Here is a 22,950-nt window from a genome sequence, read left to right on the forward strand (position 1 = left end):
GTTTGTCACCTCGCTGTCGTTTGGGTAGTCGATTGTTGAATTGTACGGAGTACGTCCAACGTAGGTTTCAAACCCCCAGCCTCTAACAAATTATTCATAGTACGGAGCAACATCCGAGTCAGCAGCTAGTACAGGCACTTGCACAGAGAACAGTCGGCTCTTGGAAGCCAGTGGAGAACATAGTTGTTCTTGCAGCGTTAGGCGCAGCTCATCCTTGCAAGGGGGCGAAAAGGGGGGAGGGAGTGAATGAGAAATCCGACAATACACTCATGGTGGCATTAAACTTTGAATGAGTACATAATTCCACCAATCAGTAAACTAATGTTTGCAAGGGTACCTAGATAGTTTCCACGAAGGATCAAGCCTCAGCGACGCCAGGAATAAGTCGGTTCGAGAGCTCAATGTCTCGGGCATAATATTCGGCCCCCACGATGAAATTGTTTTGCTTCATCGGCTAACAAGCTTGTATTATTTTTTTTTTTTGTGCTCACTCTTGGCAAAATTAGATGAAATGCAGCATTCTCCTAGTCCCTTGCGTTGCAGGTTTCTCATTGCCCGGCCGGCAGATCGGATCTACCCAAGTGGAGCATAGTGGACCATGACGGATGGGGATGGAGACTGTACTCAGGTTAGACCGAATGGTGGCCTAATTAGACTCAAGCCGAAATGAAAGATCGTATTCGCGCGTAGAGAGTAGCGCTTGTTTCACATACTCTCTTGAAGAGAATATTGAGAACCCGACCGTTCCGACCGGGGATGACTGACATAGAGACAGTTCCCTTCGGTATCCGGGGTATGAGATACCGAATTCAAGGCAGCGAAATGGCGACAATCTCGGTTGGAGAGGATTTTATTCTCTATAATATCGCGCGTAACAGATAAAGTGTGGCTTGGAAAATTCCACTGAAGCGGAAGATCCGGAGAAAACGTCTCATCTGGCTCTAGCTTCATTTTCTAGCTCTCGTTGGAAAAGATTGGAAAAGACGAAAAGACGCACGAGAGTGGACTGGGAGAGGGCTTGAGCGAGATGTAAATTGCCGTGGGGCGAGGTAACAAGCGGCTTTTCCTCTTCGAATCTCAACCTCATAGTAACGGAAGTACTATCCACGTTAGGATACGCTATGTATACTTTGAGTTAGGGCACGTCGGAGATTTTGATTTAAAAATCTATATTAACCACTTTCCTCACTCCCGATCTCGGGTATAGCTTCTTCCCCTTCACACGCTCACCATGGCCCCTTCTTCGTTTACGGGAATTTTGCTCGGTGCTCTCCTACTAGTAACACCTGGAGATGCCCGTATTGGACAGTATTCATCTGCCTCTGTAGCTGGTGCACCGCTATTTGAGAGCGAAAAGTTCCAATTGACAGATCATGACATTGCGAAGCTGAACCATTCCCAGTCAGCCCTGGTTAAATTTGGGAGTCATGGCGCTGATAAACACGCACGCCCTACAGGGAAATGCAAGGTTTTCCCCGGTGACCACCAATGGCCGTCGCGGTCTGCATGGTCGACCTTGGATAACCTCTTAGGTGGCGCGCTCATCAAGACAGTGCCCCTGGCGGCGTCTTGCTATTCCTCATGGCCGGAATACGACAGCGAGGAGTGCACGAGAATCAGCTCGCAGTGGACGGATTCTCATCTTCAGTTAGTCCACCCAACCCATGTACAAACATAGATGTGATATACTAACTTTGTTAGTGCTGCGGACCCGGCATCGGCAATGTGGCCTTTGTTTGAGGGAAGAACATGCCTGCCCACTACCAATGCCTCTGCATCTTGTACGGTGGGTGGCTACAACAGCTATGCTGTGAATGTGAGCAATGTGGCCCAAATCCAGCTTGCTGTCAACTTTGCGCGCAATGCAGACATCCGTCTGGTCGTTAAGAACACTGGCCATGACTTCAATGGAAAGTCAACCGGTGCTGGTGCTTTGGGTATTTGGACCCACCACCTCAAGGATATTGAATACTATGAGAACTATCGTGGTTCAGGCTACCAGGGTCCAGCTGTTAAGTTGGGAGCAGGTGTGCAGGCCTTTGAGGTCTATGAAAAGGCCCAGGAACTTGGATTCACTGCCGTTGGTGGCGAAGGGAAGGTAAGTTGGTCATTTCGATACCAATATTTGCGCAAAAAGACTGACTGTATTAGACTGTCGGTGTTGCCGGTGGCTACGTCCTCGGCGGCGGCCACTCGCCCATGTCCAGCGTGTACGGCCTGGCTGCCGACCAAGTTTTGGCTCTTGAGGTCGTACTGGCCAATGGACGCTTCGTAACAGTGACTGAAGAAAGTGACCGCGATCTATTCTGGGCCCTGCGTGGTGGCGGTGGTGGTATGTTTGCTCTCACATTCTCTTCTCGCGATTTCATCTAACAGATTCCCACCAGGAACCTACGGAGTTGTCACTTCTCTGATCTCTCGTGTGTACCCCAAAGTCGGTGTGACTGTCTCGACATTCAACTTCTCTACCGGAAATAATATCTCCGTGGATACCTTCTGGGCCGGCGTTCGATCGTACTTGTCGCGATTCCCAGCCCACGCCGACGCTGGCACCTACGCCTACTTTTGGGTGCTACCGACAGGCCCTGGCGCCTTCACTTTCATGATGAACCCCTTCTTCGCCGTCAACCACACCGTGGACGAATTCAATGCTCTAGTCAAGCCATGGTTTGATGAGCTGCACGAGCTGGGCATCTCATTCCAACCAAACACAACCTACTACGACAGCTTCCACGGCGCCTGGGACGCTGGCTTCCCACTCGAAGCAGTTGCGTCATCAACTATGATGACCGGCTCTCGCCTCTTCCCACGCGCAAATTGGGAAACCCCCGCCTCACTAAATGCGACCTTCAATGCCTTGCGTACCACCATTACGGACGGCTTCGCATTGCTCGCATTCAACATGAAAGCCGAGCTGCAAGAGGGCTTCACCTCGAACTCGGCAAATCCGGCTTTCCGTCAGGCGCTGATGCACGGCATCACATCGACATCTTGGACGGATACCACTTCTGATGCTGATATTAAGATCAAGATGGATGAACTTACCAAAGCCGTTGGCAAGTGGCGTGCTGTCTGCCCCGACTCCGGTGCTTACATGTCCGAGTCGGATATTCAAGAGCCGCACTTCCAGCAGGCCTTCTATGGTACCAACTACGATCGCTTGTATAGACTTAAGCAGCGGTATGACCCGACTGGCTTGTTCTATGCACCTACTGCTGTTGGAAGTGAGGATTGGGTTGTGAAGAGCCTTGATGGTCTTCCGGATCAGAATGGTCGGTTGTGTCGTGTTTGAGGTGATAGCATGTATATTAGAATTTAGATATGTACAGTGAGTCTTCGATAGACATGAACTATGTACAGTACCAGTATAAAAAGGTCCCTTTTGGGGATGAGCAATAATTACCGGTGCCTTGTCCACTTGGGATATCCGAGCCATCAACCTCAAACAATACAGAGATGGTCTCATGCCATGCGGCAAATTTGTCAAAAACCGCATCTACTATCAACGTACGGCCCAATTCAGCCAACACTCACATGAGTCCTAAATTGGCACCTGGAAATAGCATGGATATCCAAAACCGGGGGAAAGTGTTTTCCGGGGGCATCAAGTCGGAAACCCGGAAAAGCACCCGCAATGCGTGGGATTACCCCAACGTGGGGCTTTTCCGCCAGATATAAAACCATCTCGAGCGAATGAACTACTAACTATAATTTAAACAACTATCATGGCTACAATAACTATTACGACAACTGAAGCAGGCGTGCAGCCGCTCCAGACCAAAGATATCGCGACTCGGCTATTGAACGGCACGCTTCACTCCCAGTGGCCGGCGTTTGAACAATTCGCAACCATCGATGGCCTTCTGAAATCCCATGCTGCTCAGCCAGATGAGGCAAAACGGCCTCTAGTATGCTACCCGATTCGAGGAGCAGCTGATTTTGAGGAGCATACAGCGGGAGACATCGATCGGTACACTGATGTTGCTGTTCGCTTTTACATGCAGCAAGGACTTGTGCCTGCAGTAAGGATGACTCTACTTTTCTATGTCAACCTCAACTAATTAGCTTCTAGGACCCAAGTCTCGAGCAAGCGCCTGTCGTTGCTATGCTAGCTGGATCTAGCTTTGAGGTCGTGGTGACTTTCTTCGCGCTCAATCGCCTTGGCTATGCTGTGCTTTTCTTGTCTACACGTCTCACAGCCCCGGCTTATGCCCGGCTAATGGACATGGCAAATTGCAGCCAGATTATCAACACCAAGCAGTTCCAGCAAGTTGTAACTGATATTTGTATCGAACGTCCTGGCTGCAGTAGCTTCTCTCTACTACAAAGGGAGGATTGGTTCAACCGTCCTGTTCGCAATCCTCGATTTGAACGCGCCGGTGTAGATCCATTACGAGAAGGCAAGAAGATTGCCTGGATTCTACACTCTTCTGGGAGTACCGGTTTCCCAAAGCCGATTTTCCTTACCAACCTTCAGACGCTAGCCAATTTCCGCAAGAGCTTCGGCCTGCGCCTTTTCACCATCAGCCCACTCTTCCACTCTCATGCTCTGATGGAGCTTGGACGAGCATTGTTTACAAGAGCGCCAGCGTATCTGGGCAATCATTCTCTTCCAGTCACATACCAAAATCTCTTCGATGCGCTCCAGGTGGCCAAACCGCAGCAAATCAGCGCCGTGCCATATGTGATCAAACTACTAGCAGAGAAGCAAGAAGGCATCCAAGCACTAGCTCGCCCACAACTCGTGCTGTATGGTGGCTCAAGCTGCCCAGATGATCTTGGCGACCGTCTTGTGGCACAGGGCGTGAATCTGGTCGCCAACTATGGAGCGACGGAAACGGGACAGATCATGACTTCTTTCCGAGCCCCGGAAGATAAGGAGTGGCAGTATATGCGACTGCACCGCCCTGTTGCAGACCTCACTTTGATGGATGAGATCTCGCCGGGGGTTTTTGAATGTGTTGCATTGGATGGCCTGCCGAGCAAGGGTCCTTCGAACTCAAAGCCACCGTATAACGCAAAGAACCCAGAGAACTCTTTCAGAACAGCCGATTTGTTCACTAGACACCCGGATCCAGAGAAGGGCAATTATTATAAGTATTTGAGTCGGCTGGATGATCGAATTACGCTGGTAAATGGTGAAAAGGTGCTCCCTATTCCAATCGAAGGTCGCGTTAGAGAAGAGCCTATCGTGAGTGACTGCGTTGTGTTCGGCTTCCAACGTACTGTGCCTGGGGCTTTGATTTTCCGCGCACCTGGTAAGGTGCCTCACCTGAACGACGATGAATTCTTGGAAGCTATCTGGCCAGCTGTTGAATCGGCAAATGCTCGTGCCGAGACGTTCTCCCGGATCCCCAAGGAGCTCATCGTGATCAAGGGTGCTGATGTCGTGTACCCCAGAACTGATAAAGGAACCTGTATCCGCGCGCAAGTTTATCAGCAATTTGAGGAGGATATTAAGGAGATATATGCCAAGTTCGAAGGGAGTGGCCAGAAAGGAGGTTCCCTCGCACTCAGCGTACCAGAATTGGAGGATTGGCTCCTTTCAAGATTCAGCGAAGACTTGGGTGTACCACTACACGGTGCTGAAGCCGATATCTTCTCGGCTGGAATCGATAGCTTGCAGACAACACAAATATGGAGGTGCATCATGCGCGATATTGATATTGGCGAGCAAGGAGATCACCTTTCTCAGAACATTGTGTTTGAGAAAGGTACTGTCGCTGCTCTTGCGAAGCACCTCTACCAACTGCGAACTGGTGAAGAATTTGAGAAGGAAGATGAACTTGAGTCCATGCGTGAAATGATCGAAAAGTATTCCCACTTCACTCAACATTTCCCAACCATCACTCAACCCCCAGAAACAGAGGTGGTGTTGGTGACTGGCGCAACCGGCAATTTGGGAGCATTCATTGTCTCAGAATTACTGAAGCGACCAACAGTCTCTGAAGTCTGGGCAGTGGTGCGTGCACCAGGACAAGCAGCGGCAGGAGCTCGTCTGTACAAATCGCTAGCTGATCGCAACATCGTTCTCACTGATACCCAAGCCGCAAAGCTCCACGCCGTTCCCGGTGACATGTCCCAGTCCAACCTCGGTCTCAAAGACCACGATCTGCAACACTTACTATCATCACTGACATGCGTCATCCACAGCGCCTGGGCCGTGAACTTCAACCTGGGTGTACGATCCTTCGAGCAGCAGCATATCCGCGGAACATACAACCTCATCAACCTCTGCCTTCGCTCCCGTCTACCCTCACCGGCGCGCTTCTTCTTCTGTTCCAGTGTCAGCGCTGCAAGCAATACCCCCAAACCAGCCTCGATTCCCGAGACCGTGATTGAAAACTTGGACCATGCGCAAAAAACGGGCTATGGGAGATCAAAGCTTGTAACCGAACACATCACCCGCAACGCTATGCGCCAGACGGGCATGCAAGCCCGCGTTCTGAGAATCGGCCAGCTTGGTGGCGACACTGCTAGCGCGCAATGGAATGAGACGGAGGCCGTTGCGCTCATGTTCCGAAGTGCGTTGACGACGGGTGCATTGCCGGAACTTAATGAACGGCCGAGTTGGTTGCCTGTTGATCAGTGTGGTCGAGCTATTTCGGATATTGCCATGAATGATGCTAGATCTTCCGACGCTAATTTGGTGTACCATTTGGTTAATCCGAAGACTTTTAGCTGGAAGGAAGATTTGCTTCCTTCTTTGAGAGAGGGATCGGCCTTGTCGGACTTTGAGGTTGTGTCTCCGCAGGAGTGGTTGAAGAGGTTGGAGAGTAGTGAGCAGGATCCGGAGAAGAATCCAAGTGTTAAACTTGTCGATTTCTGGAGGTCTAAGTATCAAAGTCATGGCCAGCCGGAGGCAGATGGTTCTGTTTCAGGAAAGGCAGGGAATGGGCAGGTTGGACTTGCATTTGAAACTGAGCGTACGGTTCAAGATTGCCCCTTTTTGGCTCTTGTGGAGGACCCCGTCGCTGGTGGTTTGATACAGAGGTATATCGAGTCATGGGTTAGTCGATGGACTACATAGTACTGAGCGGAAAATGAGGATATAATGATGATTTGAATTTTACCGTGATATCCCACTAAAAATATTAATGATAACGACATGGATAGTAAATATGAGAGCAATGGGCGAGATGTGGAGATAACACGGAGGAAACAAGAAATCAAAGGCTGATTTTAGGACAGTAAAAACAATCTGGTATATCATTCGCAAGCTCACCTCCAAGAACTAGACACAGTCTCTCTCAGCCTTGCGACTCAAGACCCTTCTGCATAGCCTGCACGTGCTCGAACTTGTAGGTATCCTCTCCCAAGCTCCAAGCCATGACACCACCAAGCTTCTTCTCCGCGACGATTTCCTCGAACTTGCGGGCAATAAACTCGGGGGTATCCCAGGTCCAGAAGAGGTTGTTCTCACTATCGAAGTAGTACTGACCACCTCCCTCCGCGTCGGCCTTGCCATCCTTCTGGGCCTTGCGCCATGAGTCGGTGATAGAGATACCCTTGCAAGTACCGTAGTCCGAGAGACAACCAGCCTGGCAGAATTCATCAGTAGTACCACTGTGGAAAGTTAGTTCAGATATCAATCAGAAGCAGGTGATGTTTATGCATACCAGTAGCCGGAAGAACTGCAGCACTGTCCTGATGGGCACTTGGCCTTAGCTCCGAATCCACACAATCCATTGGTGCTGTCTTTCAGATCCTTAGGCGCAGCAGCAGCGTTGCTAGCCTCGAAAGTCAAAGCACCGGACTTGCCATTGTCGGTTCCATCGTCGTTCTCGAGCTTGACGAGATGGCAGCCGAGAGGGTTCTCATCACAGTCGGAGTCGGGGTCGGTGGTGAACCACTTAGCGTAGTACGCGAAGCCGAGATTTAGCTTTGCGGGATCAGCCCCAATAGCGAGGTACTCGTTGATAGTGTCCAGAGAGTTTTGAACACCGCTAGCGTGGTCGGTAACGTTATCACGGCGGTTAACCAGATCGTAAGTCATCACGTTGACCATATCGACAGACTTGAAGATCTTGGGACCCTGCTCCTTGGTGAAGGCAATGAAGTCCTGCTTACGGCCAGGGACTGCGATAGAAAGGACCTTGTCGCCGATTGCTTCGCGGATAGCTTCCAGGAAGAGAGGGTAGGTTTCAATCTCGCCCACCTTCTTGGAGTTCGGCGTGTCTTTGTAGTCTTGGCCGTTACCGCCAGGATACTCCCAGTCGATATCTATGAATGAAAGTTAATAAACTTGCCACTTCAAAACTTAGGAAATATTTTTTAAATGTCTTACCGACACCATCGAATCCATGTGCGTCAAGCATCGAAGCGACGTTCTTAGCATATCGGGTGCGCGAAGCCTCGTCCTTTGCTCCCTCAGAGAAGCCAGCGGTATCACCCCAGCCACCAATGGCGACCATTAGCTTGGTATCGGGGCTGAAGCGCTTGCGCATGGTCTCGGGGGACTCGAATGGCTTGTACGCCTCGGGCGAGTCGGAATTGAATAGCTTCGAGGCAGCGAAGCTCATGATCGCATAGTCAATGCCCTCGGTCTTGTCCTGGCTTGGGAGATCGGTTGCATGCCATCTAAGACAGGTATTAGCTATAGGCATGCGATACGTAGATAGATTGAACAAGTTTGAACTCACTCGTCGATGTACATAGCAAAGCGTGTAGCAGCCACGGACTGAACGGCCAACAGGCCAAGTGCAAGACGTTTGAACATGATGGTAAATGATTAGACGACAGTGGTGAAATGTCTATGAACAGGTCGAAAGGTGGATCCGGTGATTGAAGGAATGTATGAACAGATACCCAGTCTGTCGTCTCGAGTCGGAAAGCAGCTTCAAGCCGCAAACAAAGTGAACCGAACAAAGAGGAATAGAGTAAGACATCAGGGACATAAGGTCAGGTATATATTGCGGCGAGTCTTGCAAAATACCCAAACACAAAAACATGCCAGAATGATCGTCTCAGGGCTGTCGAACATGTGCCTTGATCAGTCTATGCGGGGCATGTGGACCATTCCTTTTAGGAATGTCGCATCCTTCCCGGCTGTGCCATCAAATAATTCAGTAAGGAAGACCCCTGAAAAGAAGGATTTGAGGCGCGCGCTAAGGATTGATGGGCCGCATGCCAAGGCATTTTGGAGGGCTGCCTGAAGTAGTTATTGGTCCCAATAATTGAAACGGTAAAAATAGGTTCAACGTCCATAATCCTAATTGACGCGTTTCAAATTTGAGGGTTTTTTTTATTTTTCTTTTGAAAGTAAATGGTCAATGACGGTGTACGATGGACAAGGTTGGTATGCCAGATCTGCGCATTCATTCCCCCCAACCCGCATTCCCCCTTAGTTGTACCCAATAACCATAGAGGTGAAAACCGAATGTAATGTATAAGGTTTCTGGGATTATTTCCTCAAGGAAATTGGTCACTCAGGATCTGACTCTCCAAGCATTGGCATGAGGCGCAGTCAAAACTCGGCGAAACTGGACGACAGAAGGATGCAATTTGAAACCTTCAGGATGTTTCAAAATGATACATTGATCTAGGGGTATAAGCAATAACAAAATGCAACCAAACGCCCACAATCTATATTACAATGGCGCTCGAAATCATCAATAATCAAACATAGGGGCTTAGTTCCAGTGGCGCCGAATGATCGGCCGGGCAGGGTCCCAGGGCCCGATCACAACGTTTTTGTACTTCTGCAAGCTTATAAGCCACCAGCTGCATCCGCCCATTACAAACGCAGTCAGGATGCCTCCTAGCACCGATCCAATAATGGCCGCTGCCCATCCACCACTCAGCGTGACACCAACAGCGCCACCAGCAACGATCACAAGGATCAGTGTCAAGAGCACATGACCAGTCCATGATTTCTGTCGTAGTTGACGCCGGAATATGGGGAATAGCCCAAACACTTCCATAGAGAATAGCATTAGACTGAAAACGTGTGTCGTAGAAGGCAACCGGGACGCGAGCACGGTAGAAGCCATCACAGCTGCGTTGGTGGACAAAGAGGCAGGGAACTTGGTGGTGGCGCCTGCGCCTTCCCCGCTCCCATAGTCGAAAGAGAATATATTCATGATTAAAAGCCAGCAGCTCATCGCCCAGATAGAGTCACTGGCGGTAGACTTCGTAAGAGATTTCAAGATGGGACTGAGGCCTAGGAGGGCGAAATAAATAAGGAACGCTGACTTGACCGTAGTCAAGCGCTGACGGTTGCGTGGTGATAGCGTCGAAACACGGTGGGTATCTTGCGATATGAACGGGTCCGAGGTGCCAATGATGGAGCTGCCCGGAGCAGACGGCACACCACCTTGCCCTGTCAAATGAGTCACTGTGTCGATGCTTTCGCTGAAATCCCCACTGCGACGGGCGAATTGTTCTTTTGATTCATTCCCAGCCATGGACAGCCCGAGGCCGTGAATGGCGTTGGTCTTAGTGTCGTCGGATTGTGGATCATTGGCGGGTGTATCGACGGCGCTAGCAAAAGAAGCCGAACTGGATTCATCGTCACCTCCAGTAATTCCATTTGCACTTTGAAGGGATTCCTCATGCTCCTTCCAGATCCAATTATCCCACAGAATCCAGCCAACAGCCGTACCAACACTTCCCCAGCAGACAATTGAGACAGGGCTCACTCGATCTTGGACAATGCCAACGAAGCAACAAATGAAGATAACCACCGAGCATACATGCTGGACAATCACAGTCGAATCTGCCACCAGAGGCCAGAAATCGTACGGGCGCACCCGAGGATTACGCTGAAGGTGGTCGAGAAATGTTTCCGTGTCGGTATAGTTATCCGGATCTATGAACTGTCAGCAACAGCGGAACGCCAACCTCGAGCTTTGTACATGGCCAAAGCCCACACGCAGACATACACGATTGCTTAACCCAAAGCAACTTCTTCCAAGCACTCTTTCGCTTGCGACGCCGTCCCGCACCGCCCAACTTCTTCCGCAACGCCGCAGCAGACCCAATATGGGCACTGCTCTCGCCGTTCATCGACCGCAGATTTTCCTCGTAGTTGCTGGGCGCTGACCGGCCGCGCGAAAGTGAGGGTGCGAAGTATGCATCCTCGGGCGCTAGTCGATTGGGGTCGGGGAGGGACCGTTCGAGCTCAGGAGACTTGGACCCCGGGGCGCGACTTGGATGGGTGTCGACAGGAATCGGGGGAGGGAAGGGGTCGAGTGAAGGAGGAGACGTCATCGAGCACAACTAGACCTAGCCTCGGGGCATGGCGTGAGAAGAAAATAAGTCCGTTGTAATGTAGATGTCGGCTTGTTGTAACGAGGGCGCGACCCGCGCGAGCTCTATCTAAATGCTGATTCAGCAGTTATCTATATATACACGTGACCTCACCAGCCCTTTGTTCGGGTTGGACGAGTCATTGGGATTCATTTCTTAGGTGGGACAGAAGGCTTCAAACCAAGTTATTGACTTTCAAAGTCGTTATACATCTTCAGTTTATAATCTTCAGAGTGTCTGGGTCATAAATGTACTATTTATCAAAACATAAACACCTTGGATACTTACAGTTCTAAGAAATATATATTCCTCCTGGTGCGAAATACAACCCACGAGCGAAATTAGCAAAACCAACCCTTAAATGCATGGAAAACACCCTAGCCAGTCATCTCAAGAAAAGCAATAAACAAGACCGCAATTAAGCGTAAAAAGGCTATCCGAATTATAGATTGATGACTGGGAACAATCAACCCTGAGAATCCCCATTTGACCCAATTCCAATACATCATGAAGACGACGATGGGCGGACAAACGTCCTTTTTTTTTTGCATTTTCTTTTTCGAATGTAGGTACACATACATACAAGAGCACCCACGTGCGGAGTTCCACATGTTTAGATGAAGGTCACAGAATACACAGGCCACGATGGCCACCACATCAGGAATGACGAGGAGCAGCTATTGACCAAAGTTATCACTCAATGACCTTTCGGGCACACCCCATCTCACAAGAATCTAGAAACCCATGGCAGGCTTCACCTCAACAACAGGATCTTTATCACCAGGACTAGAAGAGTTCCGAATATCCTCCTGAAGGATATCAAACTCATCCACACAGCCCTCCCCAACGTACCGGACTCCCCCGATACCAGAGAAAGTGCACAGCAGTCCCGTGCGATTGCCAATGCCGTTGTAAAACTCTTGAGCCTTTTGGAATAGAACCTTTGCATCATCGGTCTTGAAGACGCGAACCTGCTCGGACACATCCGACATCAGCTTGTAACGAATAAGGATGGAGACATCATCGTTAGAGCTCAGTGTGCTGCGGCGCCTCTTTCTATCATCCCTTAACAGGCGCGACAGAATTGGGGGTTTGTTTGCATTTTCGATCTCTGCTCTGAAATAACTGGGGGTAGAAGGTTGGTGCTTAGACTTCAAGAAGGAAAGAAACAGTGGATCGGATGAGTTGGACCCGGCATCCTCGTTGTCGTCATTTGTATTTGACTGCTTCTTTGGGGTAGTGTATGACACACGCGTGTTAAAAATATCACTGACCCCCGGGATCCGAGTGCATTTCCGTCCATCATCAAACATTTGTGGAGTGAACGTAATTTTCTTGTCATCCGTTCTCCACAGTTTCAAGCCGCAAGCCTGAACTTCGCCTTTCGTCTCGGTTTCGAGCCAGTCCAGTAGGTACATTCCCTTCGTACCCCTGCTCAAGGGTCCCCTGAACTTCGGCCGGGGTTGTCCATACACAATAAGTTCCTCGGGTCCATTCTGGGAGTGCAATATCAGAATTCGATATGTCACGGTGCGTCGGGTCTGAGTTTTGAGCGATATCTGAAAGATAGATAACTCGCACTCATCGCCGTCATCGGTGAAAGCTTTGAAATTCTTCCAAGTAGAAGGGGCGCGACCAGTCAAAGCTGAAGGATGCTCACTATCAGGGTAGTCCTCATGCCACTCCTCGAGAAGCTCAAGCATGCGGGCTGGGATTGGCTGCTTTGGACCCATGATACGCTCTACGGCCAGAGATGGTGGTTGAATTGTTGTCGTGGGAGGTGAGGACGCCGTGTTTGCAGGTAGTCCCTGATAAAACCTCTCGAATGATAGGAACACAGGGGGAGGGCTAGACCGGGGCACAGGAGAAGGAGCGGTTTTTTGAATGGGAGTTTTGGGCTCTTCCATAATCAAGACTTCGCCAGATGCGGAGACTTGGTAGCTCACCTTGGGAGCAGTAGGATTTATGAAATGACTTCCTGTTGAAACCGACTGGGACATAGGGACATCATCTTGCAAAAGTGATTCATCGATATCGGTGAGATCAGACTCAGTTGAACTAGGAATAGGTGTGTCAGTCCTTCGAGTTAATTGAGAAAGGAGTCTCGAGAAGCATACTCAGTCTCCCTAGACTGGGAAGCTGAGAGGTGGGATGCATCCTGAGGAGCCGGAGATTGTGCTGTGAGGGTTTCCAGCTGATTTGCAATTTCATTGACTCCGTTTTCCGCCATATTGATGACAATAAGGATAGAGAAGATAAAAATGATGTAGAACACGAATAAAACAGATGAGTAAAAGAGAAAGACGAACGAGGGAGGAAGAGGCTCGAACAATAACAATAGGAGTGGACTCAAGGCTAAGAAGCAATAACCCCACACAGATAAATCTCAATGGAAGTAAAATCAAAGTACATAAGTAATATTTCAAGTTTAGGTGATAACCTGAGGTCAGGGCCAATTGAAGAACAAGCCCAAGCTGGAAGGAACAGCCGCGGAGATGAGGATAAGAGTTGACTTGGAAGATGACGATGTCAGCAAAATGAAACTGAAAGATGTGTTAACTAGACGACATAATATGAATTGATTGCTAACATGACAATCCAATATCAGATGCAACCCGAGAGAATGGGAATGAGACCGTTATAATCACATAGTTGCGTTGCAAAAATGAGTGGAATATGGAATTTGTCTCCAACATGATGTTGCGTATTGTGTGGTTAATTATTCGCTATGTCTTTTTGTATGTCCTTTAAACGTTAAAGTGATGGTAAATTCATATAGTCCATGATTATGCTAGACGACACTATTAGATCTTTAACTTCCTTCCTTCCAAATTTACCGAATATCAAGTCTATGACAGCAAGGTAAATCTGACTGAAGCAAAACCTTCATTTCAGCATTGGGATTCTCCGGTCCCGAAGCACGCCAAAGCCAAAAGTGAGCCGACAACATAGATCGATCATACTCAGCAGAGCCAAATAACCCTCGCTTGACGTCCATCTTTGGCTGACATAGCTTCTCTTGTTCCTTGTCGAAAGGAAAGACCCGAGCCTGGAGACAGCAACCGCACATTTTTGTACAATGTCCATGGCCATTAGGACGGGGGGGGGGGAGCTACGTAGCTTCGAACAGTATCCACACGATCGACCATAGCATCCGCTTCTTCGTGCACAATCCTCAACTAAACAGGGAACAAGGTACCACTGTGGGATTTTTCGAAGGGAGAGATATGCTCGCCAGGAAGGACCGACAGGACAGAGTGAGTCGTTAGCGTACCACATCCGCTCCACGTTCCAGTAACTTTGCTCGAGTTTCGTAGTTCTGTATGTCACTCATCTAATTGTTTCTTTCGTTCCTTTGGATCATCGAGTAGCTCCTATGCCTTTTCGCATTGGCTGACTAAAAGCTCTTCGCGTTGGACAATCTCGCGTAGCCGAATATCAAGATCGATCATATTCTGGGCCCACGGGGTATATTCTGGATCGTCTTTGGTGCGCATGATGCCTTGTCTGAGATTCCGAACGAGCAAAATAACATGCTTCGTTAACTATATCATTATTCATCATCGACCTGTTTCTCAACTACGAGAACTACACCATGGTAAATTCCAAACTCGAAATTAGCTTAACTCTTCCGTAACTTAAATCCAAGAGGTTGTTGTTGAAAATATTACTAGGTATTAGGTGAGATCACCAAGCAATATAATCCCTGGTTATACATAAAATTGTCCTCCATATGGTTTATGATTTCTAACGCCTTTATCTAAAAGCACATCAGAGTTCTTACATATAACAACCTGTATATCATCCTTAGCTAAGAACTGTAGAGAACTATGACTGGCAACACTGACGATCCAATGCCAAATGCAAACCGAGGCAACTAGAATGAGACAATTAAAGTAGAAAGCCTAGAGCCAAAAAAAAAAAAAAAAAAAAGAAATTATTTCTCTAACATGATAACCGAACATGTCCGAAATTCAAACAAGAAGCTAGAAAACTTCAGATAGATCTAAATGTACAACATGGACAAATGCCCGAAATCGCCACATCGGCTTTTCACAGGTGGCCAATTAAAGCAGCCACTCTGGGTGCACACAAGAAGTCGGCACAAGATTGCTAGTTCACGGATTGTTTGTAAGGGGTATCAATACTCAAAGCGGAGGGAGGGTAGGGTCACAATGGCTTCGCATATCAAATGTTATAGCTCACTGGACGCCCTGCTATGTTGTTGAAGGACATTGTTATTTTGAACGAGGTTTCGGACCGCCTGCGGTGCAACCACTTCGTCAACACTGTTTCTGCGGCCCCAGTTTTGTGGCTGGCGTCGGATGAAGGCACCGACGGCACCCAGGTAACCCTCGTGGCGCAGGAAATAGGCTTGCTTCTCGCCCTTGGACCAGAAGCGGATGGCGTAGGAGAGAGTGTTCATCGTTTGGCGGTGGCCCCGGATGAATGAACCTCCGAAGTAAATATGTTTGACTGAATGTTTTTCTGACTGCAGATATGCGATTTGACCAATATTATTACTAATCAGGGTTAGTTCGGACTCCGTCGGAGAATGGAGATAATGTAACGTACCTAATGGCGTAGAGCAGACTCCTACTCATATCTTCCGGATTGGGCTTGGGTCCATGGCTAGACTCCCCGGAATCACTAGTTTCACCAGGGTCGCCGCGGATCAAGCCCTCGCCGTCTTCAGCACCTTGCTCCGCATCGTTCTTCAGCCGGAGCACCTTGCCGAAAGTACTGGCAATAGCTGTGCTCTTCAAGCCAATCTTGCTGTAGTCCATGCCGTAGATATCTCCGACAAGCATGTCCACTGCGCTGTTGTCTCCCCGGTCGGCCATTGCTAGCATATCGTCGAAGGTCCGGGAGCCGGTCAACAGAGACATAATGCCCCAGAACGTTCCACCACCGAGATGTGTTCCGCCGACACGCTCGAATTGTCTTGGACCGGAGACTTTTATCATCGAGACACCTGATCCTATATTGACGAGAAGATAAGGGTAGACGTCGGGCCGGGCTTCGGCGTATTGCATCGGCTCAGCATCGGCATCACTGTATGTGAAGACTTCGTTGGGGATTTCGGTAATGAAAAAGTCCAATCCTTTTTTTGGAGATGTTAGACAGCATGCTCTATGATTCGGTATATTCAATGACTTACCAATGATCAGACATTCCATCTCCTCCTCCCGTAGAATATTAACATTTAATTCTTCTTTCAGCCGGTCGTAGTACTTGTATGCGCCACCCCCCGTGGCTACCACACACAGTCCCTCCCGTGTCGAACCATTGCGCTTCTCGTGTTCCTCTTTAAGCTGTCGAATGAAGTTGATGCACAGATCGATCCGTTGGGTTTCAAAGTTCAGGAAATTGAGTCGGCCACCATTATCCTCGGTGTCTGGCTCTCGGGTGAAATAAACAAGCTTCGCAAGTGTTCCGCCAATCTATCAAGGCCCAATTCCTCGTTAGCCATACTTTCTTCTGGTGTTCTGAAGGAATTGTGTGTGCGGCCCCTAGATTGCGGGGGAACCGGAAGCAGTGCGGGGCAGAGAAAATAAAATTCTCGTGAGCAACTCACATCGACAGCCACATGGCTCACAACGCCTGTATGATGCGGAAGTCGAATATCCTTGTTTTCGTAGTGTACGCCCTCTGCGTCCACGGGACTCTTTGATCGAGGTTCGTCGTCGACAATGAATGCGCCCGTGACGTTGATTTTGACGGCGCCGGGATTGGTAATTGCAGCTTCCAGACGGTTCGGACGCTTCCGCGGAGCATTGGTATCTACCTCCATCCGTTCGGAGGCCATGGTGAATGTTCAATGTAAAGGAGGTATGGAGTAGAGTCGGAGATAAAGAAGGTAGCCGTTCCCAGGCTTACTGCGTATATCTCCTTCTACCCGGAACGGGCCACTGGAGATCCACTTTTTCTTTCGTTGGAAACCGAGGAGCTTAACGTCCCGAGGCTCTAGGGCTTGGTAGATCGTGGCATTCAACCTTGGAAGGATTATGATATGCCGATATACACATACTTCAAAATTGGCTTTTCGGTTGTCACTTCAGATCGCTTTTAGAATCAAGAATGAAGTATTAAATACTCACTCCATATGTACCTAGTTACATAGTTCACATAGACATGATTATATTTGCACATGATCAGCCGTGTAGATGTGGAGTGAAATATGTAACTAACATGGACGAAGCAGATGGATGAAAGACAGTTTGATATAGAAGGATTGTAGCAAACTAGTTGGACCTAAGGTTGCACATATGAATTGGCGTATAAATGTATAGACCGACCATTCTCAAAGATTGAACAAAGTACATCAATACAAGTAGTAGATTGTATGGGGATGTATGTATATTCCAAGGTTGTCTTCCAAGGTTGGATATATGGACGGTGTCGATATATTAGGTAGATCTATATAGATCGGTGGGTCGCTCCTTCCCAATCAAGAGTGGTACTTGGAGTGTACTTCTGTATTGTATGGCGTTCCAATAATAACTTTGGGTCTAGTCGAAGTACTCCTGCGTCGAGGACGAACAAGGTAGTTACGCGCGCAATCCACTACTTTTGATACTGTGCATTACTATATGTATCGCGCGTTCTGTTATCGTTTGCAAAATAAATAAAAATTCACTGCTTGCCCATCTCCTCTTCCTCTCCTCTTCCCCTTCACACGACGAAGTCATCTACCCCATTGCCTGTCTTGACAGGTATCATCCGAGACGCTTACCATCCACAACAGGTCTATAGAATATGGATTCTTACGACGACCCTGATGCTGCGTCGGCTGCTGGCGCTGCCTCAGCTGTCGAGTCCATCTCGGCCGCTGAGGTTGCCTCTGTGAACGGTTCCAACGCTGAAGAGCCGCCTGTCGAGGGCGTTCTTTCTGGTGTCGGACCCAACGCCGAAGCTGCTCAAAAGGTTGCCCGTGAGAAGGGTTGGACTGAACCAGTTCCATTCGAATATGCGGACCTTGCTAATAACAAGGATCATCGTGATTGGGCTGGAATTGCTGTCCGTTATGAATGGAAGGACGAATATGGTGATGTCGGACCTGATGTCCCTGAACTCGAGCAACAGCTTTTCCGTGGTGAACTGATTGCTCGCCCGGGGGCTAAGCTTGACGAGTAAGTGACGTGAATTTGATAACCAGACACCAGATTGATATCTAACTTGCCTTTGTCTTCAGGTTGAACAGCTACAAGGTCAACATTGAGAGCCCTAACGAGATCAAGGCGGTTACCGAGGTCGGTCTGCGAGAGAACTTAGCAACAATTTGCCAGTCTAACGATTCATAGTGGGCAAACTTTGGTTTGCATCCGGTTATGCTCGAGAATATTCGTCTCTGCGGTTACGAACAACCAACTGCGGTTCAGTCATATGCAATTCCGGCTGTTCTAGCCAACCTTGACCTTATTGCCGTGGCACAAACTGGTACGTGCAGCGGAGTATGGTGTTTGGCACAAGTTGATCCTAACAAAATATAGGCTCCGGAAAGACGGGGGCATTCCTTATTCCAATTCTTTCCAAGTTGATGGGCAAGGCGAGGAAGCTGGCTGCTCCTCGACCTAACATCGCGGAGAGATTCAACCCAAGGGAGGATGCTGTTCGAGCAGAGCCTCTAGTTCTGATCGTCTGCCCCACTCGTGAACTAGCCACTCAGATCTTTGATGAATCGCGTCGTTTGTGCTATCGCTCCATGCTGCGTCCGTGTGTTGCTTATGGCGGTGCTCCTACTGGCCTCCAGCGTGAGGAGCTCCAGAAAGGATGCGACATTCTGATTGCCACTCCAGGCCGTCTTCTCGATTTCATGAAACAGACCCACGTTCTTTCTCTCCGCCGCGTCAGGTATGTTTATGACTTACTTGATATACCTGCATGCATATGTTTGATACTAATGGCGGTACAGGTACACCGTTATTGACGAGGCAGATGAGATGCTGGATTCAGACTGGGAGGAAGAGTTCAAGAAGATAATGTCTGGAGGAGGTAAGTGATTGGAAGCGTTTGCGATGGCGCGCGCTCTTAACCCCGACTTTACACGTTTCTGCATTTCAGTGTTGCTGACTTGAAGAAGATGTGAACGAGGACGATGACCACCGCTACTTGATGTTCTCTGCTACATTCAACAAGGAGTTCCGGTCGCTTGCAAAGAAATATCTCAGCCAAGACCATGTGCGTCTCCGCGTTGGCCGAGCCGGTAGTTCGCACCACAACGTTGTGCAAGATGTATGTGAACCACGGAGATTACGAGATGCATGTAAGGTTCCCGGTCAATGCTAACGCTTAGTGAAACTTGAAGATCGTCTGGGTTGATAGGGACAAGAAGATGCGTGCGATCTATGACCTTCTGATCAGCATGCCGCCTGTTCGTACCTTGGTTTTTGTCAACAGCAAGGAGCAGGTTGACTTCGTCGACGATTACCTCTACAATTCTGGAATGCCTACTACTTCCATTCACAGTGGAAGAACTCAACGTGAGCGAGAAGACGCTATGTGAGTATTTGTTCCCTCCGCTCTTTTATTTTACCTCGCTAACCCTTCGTAAAAAGGCGTGCCTTCCGGTCTGCAAAATGTCCTGTGATGATTGCTACCGGCGTCTCCGCTCGTGGGCTCGATGTTATCAATGTGCTGCACGTCGTCAATTACGATCTCCCCAGCGCCGCGCACGGGGGCATCACTGAATACATTCACCGTATTGGTATGTCTTACTCTAGCTTGATACCGCTTTATTTCCGACTCTCCTGATGATATTGGGACTAATGCGTATTTCTACTATCCACAGGCCGTACTGCTCGCATTGGAAACGAAGGCATCGCCACGTCTTTCTTCAATGAGCGCGATGAGGATCTTGCCCCGGATCTTGTTAAGATCTTGATCGAATGCAAGCAAGAGGTCCCGGAATTCCTCAAGGCCTATCGGCCCGAGGGTGATGTGCTGGAGTTCGACGATGACTCTGATAAGGAATTCTTTCACAACCCATCTAACGCCGGTTCTGACGATGGATTTGCCGCTGGCTCTGACGCCGAGGCTGAAGCTGAAGCTGAATCCAACCCTATCGCTGAGCCTGGTGAAGTTGAGGAGAGTGAAAAAGCGGTTGCAAGCGATGCCAAAGATGCCAACAATGAACCTGCCAATGGTGGCGAGCCCGATGACCGTAGCGGCCCCGATGACAACAGCAACCCCCCCGATTCGCAAGCTCACTGTTCCTAATCCTACTGTTACATCCGAGGAGGAGGATGCTTCTTCATGGTGGGCGCCAGCCCCGCCCTTGGCCGAACGCAAGAAGCGCAAGGAAGAGGAAGAGAAGTGCAAGCAGATCAAGGCTGGTCTGGCAGGTTCTCAGTGGGCCCCTGTACCCCCACCTCCCAAGGACCAAGATTCGTTCTGGTTCTAGAGCTCTGCCTTACTATGGCTGCGCAGAACACGGAAACAAACACGAACTACAATGGAACGAGAAAATATCTCCAAGAAAATATCAAAAAAATGGAAACGAAAGAAGTCCAATGGTGGAGAAGATGATTTTTACCAAATTCCCAATTTTATCCTGGATGATCAGGATCAGATCTCACAGTGGCCTGAAGGAAGTTTTGAGGGCTTGATCTCTCGACAATTTGCAACCTGGATCTGTGGAACCTAAGACCATTTCTCCTGCATTGTTGTATCAGGACTGGATGGGTTTTATCGTGCGTGCGAAGGCAGTGATATGGATGCAAAGGTCGAGCAGATGTGCCACATTACGGATTTCATGGGTTTTACGCAACTATCTAGTTTTATTTTTCATTCCCTTGTTGTTTGTAGAGATAGATAGTAGAGCGTAGAGATGTAGAGATTTGTAAACCAAGGAAGTATACCTAGGTAGCTCCTTCCTGTATAAATGTGCAGTCAGACGTTCTTGACTCTTTAGACTACTCCGAGTACAAACGACGCTTCTTACAATTTCCACCTTGACCTCGTCAACCGAAACACATTCGATCTTTTCTGAAGGAAACTATTCGTCATGCATTGGCTATTCATATGTTCTGCCGCTCTTTCGTTATTGCTCCCAACCTCGGCTTTATTTCAGGGAATTGTTAACTATGGTCACTGGAATGAACTCCGAGGACTCACCCACAACGTTTCGTATAACACCTCACAAGCAAAGAAGGCAAGCCCGCCTCTTGTAATCGACACTTTCAAAAATCCAACTCGCAATGACCTAGGATTCTGGCACGGATCCGGTGAGAATCTACCTGTGCAATACGGGCCAGGCTTCATTCGTCTATTCCCAACAGACCCGGATCAGAACTTCCACACACAGTTCGATTCCCAAACCTGCTACAACCTAATACCCTGGTACAACGAGTACCTCCATGTCATCTTCGAGGGCACGGATCAGTACAGCATCTCTTTCAACCAACACAACGACGAATGCAACCCTCAACGCCGTCCCTTCCCCGGCATTGCCGACTCCGTCCAGGCGGAGCGGTATGTGGTTCATCCTACCTCTGAGGCCTTTGGGAAGGATAAAGGTTGGGACGATGATGATGACGATGATGTGGACGCCAATGCTGGGAGGAACAAGCACAAGCATGGAAGATCCAAGGGAGGCCGACGCAAGCACCCCCAAGGACATACCAAAATTCCATCGGGCCACCGTGAGCTCTATATCCCTCTGACTCATTTTGATATTGACTTCAATCGTGTCGTGTCAGTTTCGTTCCATGGCTTCTATACTAGGGAACCAATCGCTCTACATCATGTGGAGATCGTGCCTGATATTCCAATGCCGTCGGAGGAAAATGGTTACTATCGGTTGCCTGGGAAGCTGCCCAATGGGAGATTGGTTCTCCGTTGTTCGCGTCCGAATTCCTTTGCCTTTGGTATTGATGATGGACAGCCGCAGTTCGCTCAGCGGGTCATGCGCATCCTTGACGAGGAGGATGTTCGGGTTACTTTCTTCGTTGTTGGGGCGGGACTCACAGATCAGTCAAGTAATTTCACGGAGTTTTATAAGGAGATGTTGAAGAAGGGTCACCAAGTGGCGCTCCATTCAAACACTCATCCAAAGTAAGTTTGTTCTGAGCATTTGAATTTAATGTGAAGAGGCTAACATGGTGATGAAGGATGGAGTCATTGCCAACCCTCCGCGATATTGATGACGAGATCATCCGGTCCATGCAAATATTTAGAGACAAGCTGGGCATCCAGTGTATGCTATACCCTGATGCATCCTGAAAAATGATTCTGACTAAACATTATTTGCAGCTTCATACTTCCGCCCGCCATTCGGTACAGTAGCTGCCCGGCTGCGCCAGGAGCTAGCCCGACACATACCAAACCCGTACATTGTGAACTGGAGTGTTGATGTCGAAGACTGGCTATGGGCAAACACGTCCACCCCAGAGAAGCAGCTTGAAGCCTTCTTCCGCGGTGTTGGCAAGGGCGGGAATCTTGCTGTCATGCACTACCTGAATCCGACTACCATTGGGTACCTACCGGAGTTTATTCGACATATCAAGGGTGCTGGATATCACATCATGCGTATCGATCAGTGTTTGGAGGATGTATCCGCTCCACCACTATGAATGGCCAATGACGTGAAATCTGTATAGACTCACAGCAGCACCTTTCCTGTGTATATTCTTAAGTGTATACATAATCTTTCTCCTAACTGGTGTCTTGACACCATCCGAGCAATACTAGCCTTCATTT

General features: G+C 48.9%; 8 protein-coding genes across 8 annotated transcripts; 4 read left to right on the top strand and 4 right to left on the bottom strand.

The window, feature by feature from the left end:
• Positions 1–1,231: 1,231 nt before the first annotated feature.
• On the top strand, positions 1,232–3,292 carry N7487_010304 (uncharacterized protein; the record flags this gene model as incomplete). Its single annotated transcript, XM_056878034.1, has 4 exons — positions 1,232–1,647; positions 1,702–2,098; positions 2,152–2,332; positions 2,388–3,292. 4 exons carry the CDS (start codon positions 1,232–1,234, stop codon positions 3,290–3,292), a joined length of 1,899 nt encoding a protein of 632 aa, XP_056726614.1.
• Positions 3,293–3,725: 433 nt separating this feature from the next.
• On the top strand, positions 3,726–7,030 carry N7487_010305 (putative NRPS-like enzyme; the record flags this gene model as incomplete). The annotated part of the gene is made up of 2 exons (XM_056878035.1): positions 3,726–4,022; positions 4,073–7,030. 2 exons carry the CDS (start codon positions 3,726–3,728, stop codon positions 7,028–7,030), a joined length of 3,255 nt encoding a protein of 1,084 aa, XP_056726615.1.
• Positions 7,031–7,250: 220 nt separating this feature from the next.
• N7487_010306 (uncharacterized protein) lies at positions 7,251–8,719 on the bottom strand (the record flags this gene model as incomplete). The annotated part of the gene is made up of 4 exons (XM_056878036.1): positions 7,251–7,566; positions 7,620–8,223; positions 8,288–8,580; positions 8,643–8,719. The coding sequence occupies 4 exons, from the start codon at positions 8,717–8,719 to the stop codon at positions 7,251–7,253; spliced, it is 1,290 nt and encodes a 429-aa protein (XP_056726616.1).
• A 913-nt stretch (positions 8,720–9,632) lies between these two features.
• On the bottom strand, positions 9,633–11,211 carry pigc (phosphatidylinositol N-acetylglucosaminyltransferase; the record flags this gene model as incomplete). The annotated part of the gene is made up of 2 exons (XM_056878037.1): positions 9,633–10,810; positions 10,884–11,211. 2 exons carry the CDS (start codon positions 11,209–11,211, stop codon positions 9,633–9,635), a joined length of 1,506 nt encoding a protein of 501 aa, XP_056726617.1.
• A 773-nt stretch (positions 11,212–11,984) lies between these two features.
• Positions 11,985–13,480, bottom strand: N7487_010308 (uncharacterized protein; the record flags this gene model as incomplete). The annotated part of the gene is made up of 2 exons (XM_056878038.1): positions 11,985–13,308; positions 13,368–13,480. 2 exons carry the CDS (start codon positions 13,478–13,480, stop codon positions 11,985–11,987), a joined length of 1,437 nt encoding a protein of 478 aa, XP_056726618.1.
• Positions 13,481–15,445: 1,965 nt separating this feature from the next.
• On the bottom strand, positions 15,446–17,059 carry N7487_010309 (pantothenate kinase; the record flags this gene model as incomplete). The annotated part of the gene is made up of 4 exons (XM_056878039.1): positions 15,446–15,773; positions 15,826–16,354; positions 16,412–16,694; positions 16,829–17,059. 4 exons carry the CDS (start codon positions 17,057–17,059, stop codon positions 15,446–15,448), a joined length of 1,371 nt encoding a protein of 456 aa, XP_056726619.1.
• A 950-nt stretch (positions 17,060–18,009) lies between these two features.
• Positions 18,010–20,653, top strand: N7487_010310 (DEAD/DEAH box helicase; the record flags this gene model as incomplete). Its single annotated transcript, XM_056878040.1, has 10 exons — positions 18,010–18,383; positions 18,446–18,503; positions 18,555–18,690; positions 18,744–19,104; positions 19,166–19,245; positions 19,334–19,485; positions 19,559–19,752; positions 19,809–19,957; positions 20,042–20,395; positions 20,436–20,653. 10 exons carry the CDS (start codon positions 18,010–18,012, stop codon positions 20,651–20,653), a joined length of 2,076 nt encoding a protein of 691 aa, XP_056726620.1.
• A 603-nt stretch (positions 20,654–21,256) lies between these two features.
• Positions 21,257–22,823, top strand: N7487_010311 (polysaccharide deacetylase family protein; the record flags this gene model as incomplete). Its single annotated transcript, XM_056878041.1, has 3 exons — positions 21,257–22,305; positions 22,362–22,447; positions 22,504–22,823. The coding sequence occupies 3 exons, from the start codon at positions 21,257–21,259 to the stop codon at positions 22,821–22,823; spliced, it is 1,455 nt and encodes a 484-aa protein (XP_056726621.1).
• Positions 22,824–22,950: the final 127 nt, after the last annotated feature.

The sequence above is a fragment of the Penicillium crustosum genome, assembly GCF_028827405.1.
Source record: "Penicillium crustosum strain IBT 35664 chromosome Unknown utg000004l_segment0_segment0, whole genome shotgun sequence".
In the NCBI taxonomy this organism is placed as follows: Eukaryota; Fungi; Ascomycota; class Eurotiomycetes; order Eurotiales; family Aspergillaceae; genus Penicillium; species Penicillium crustosum.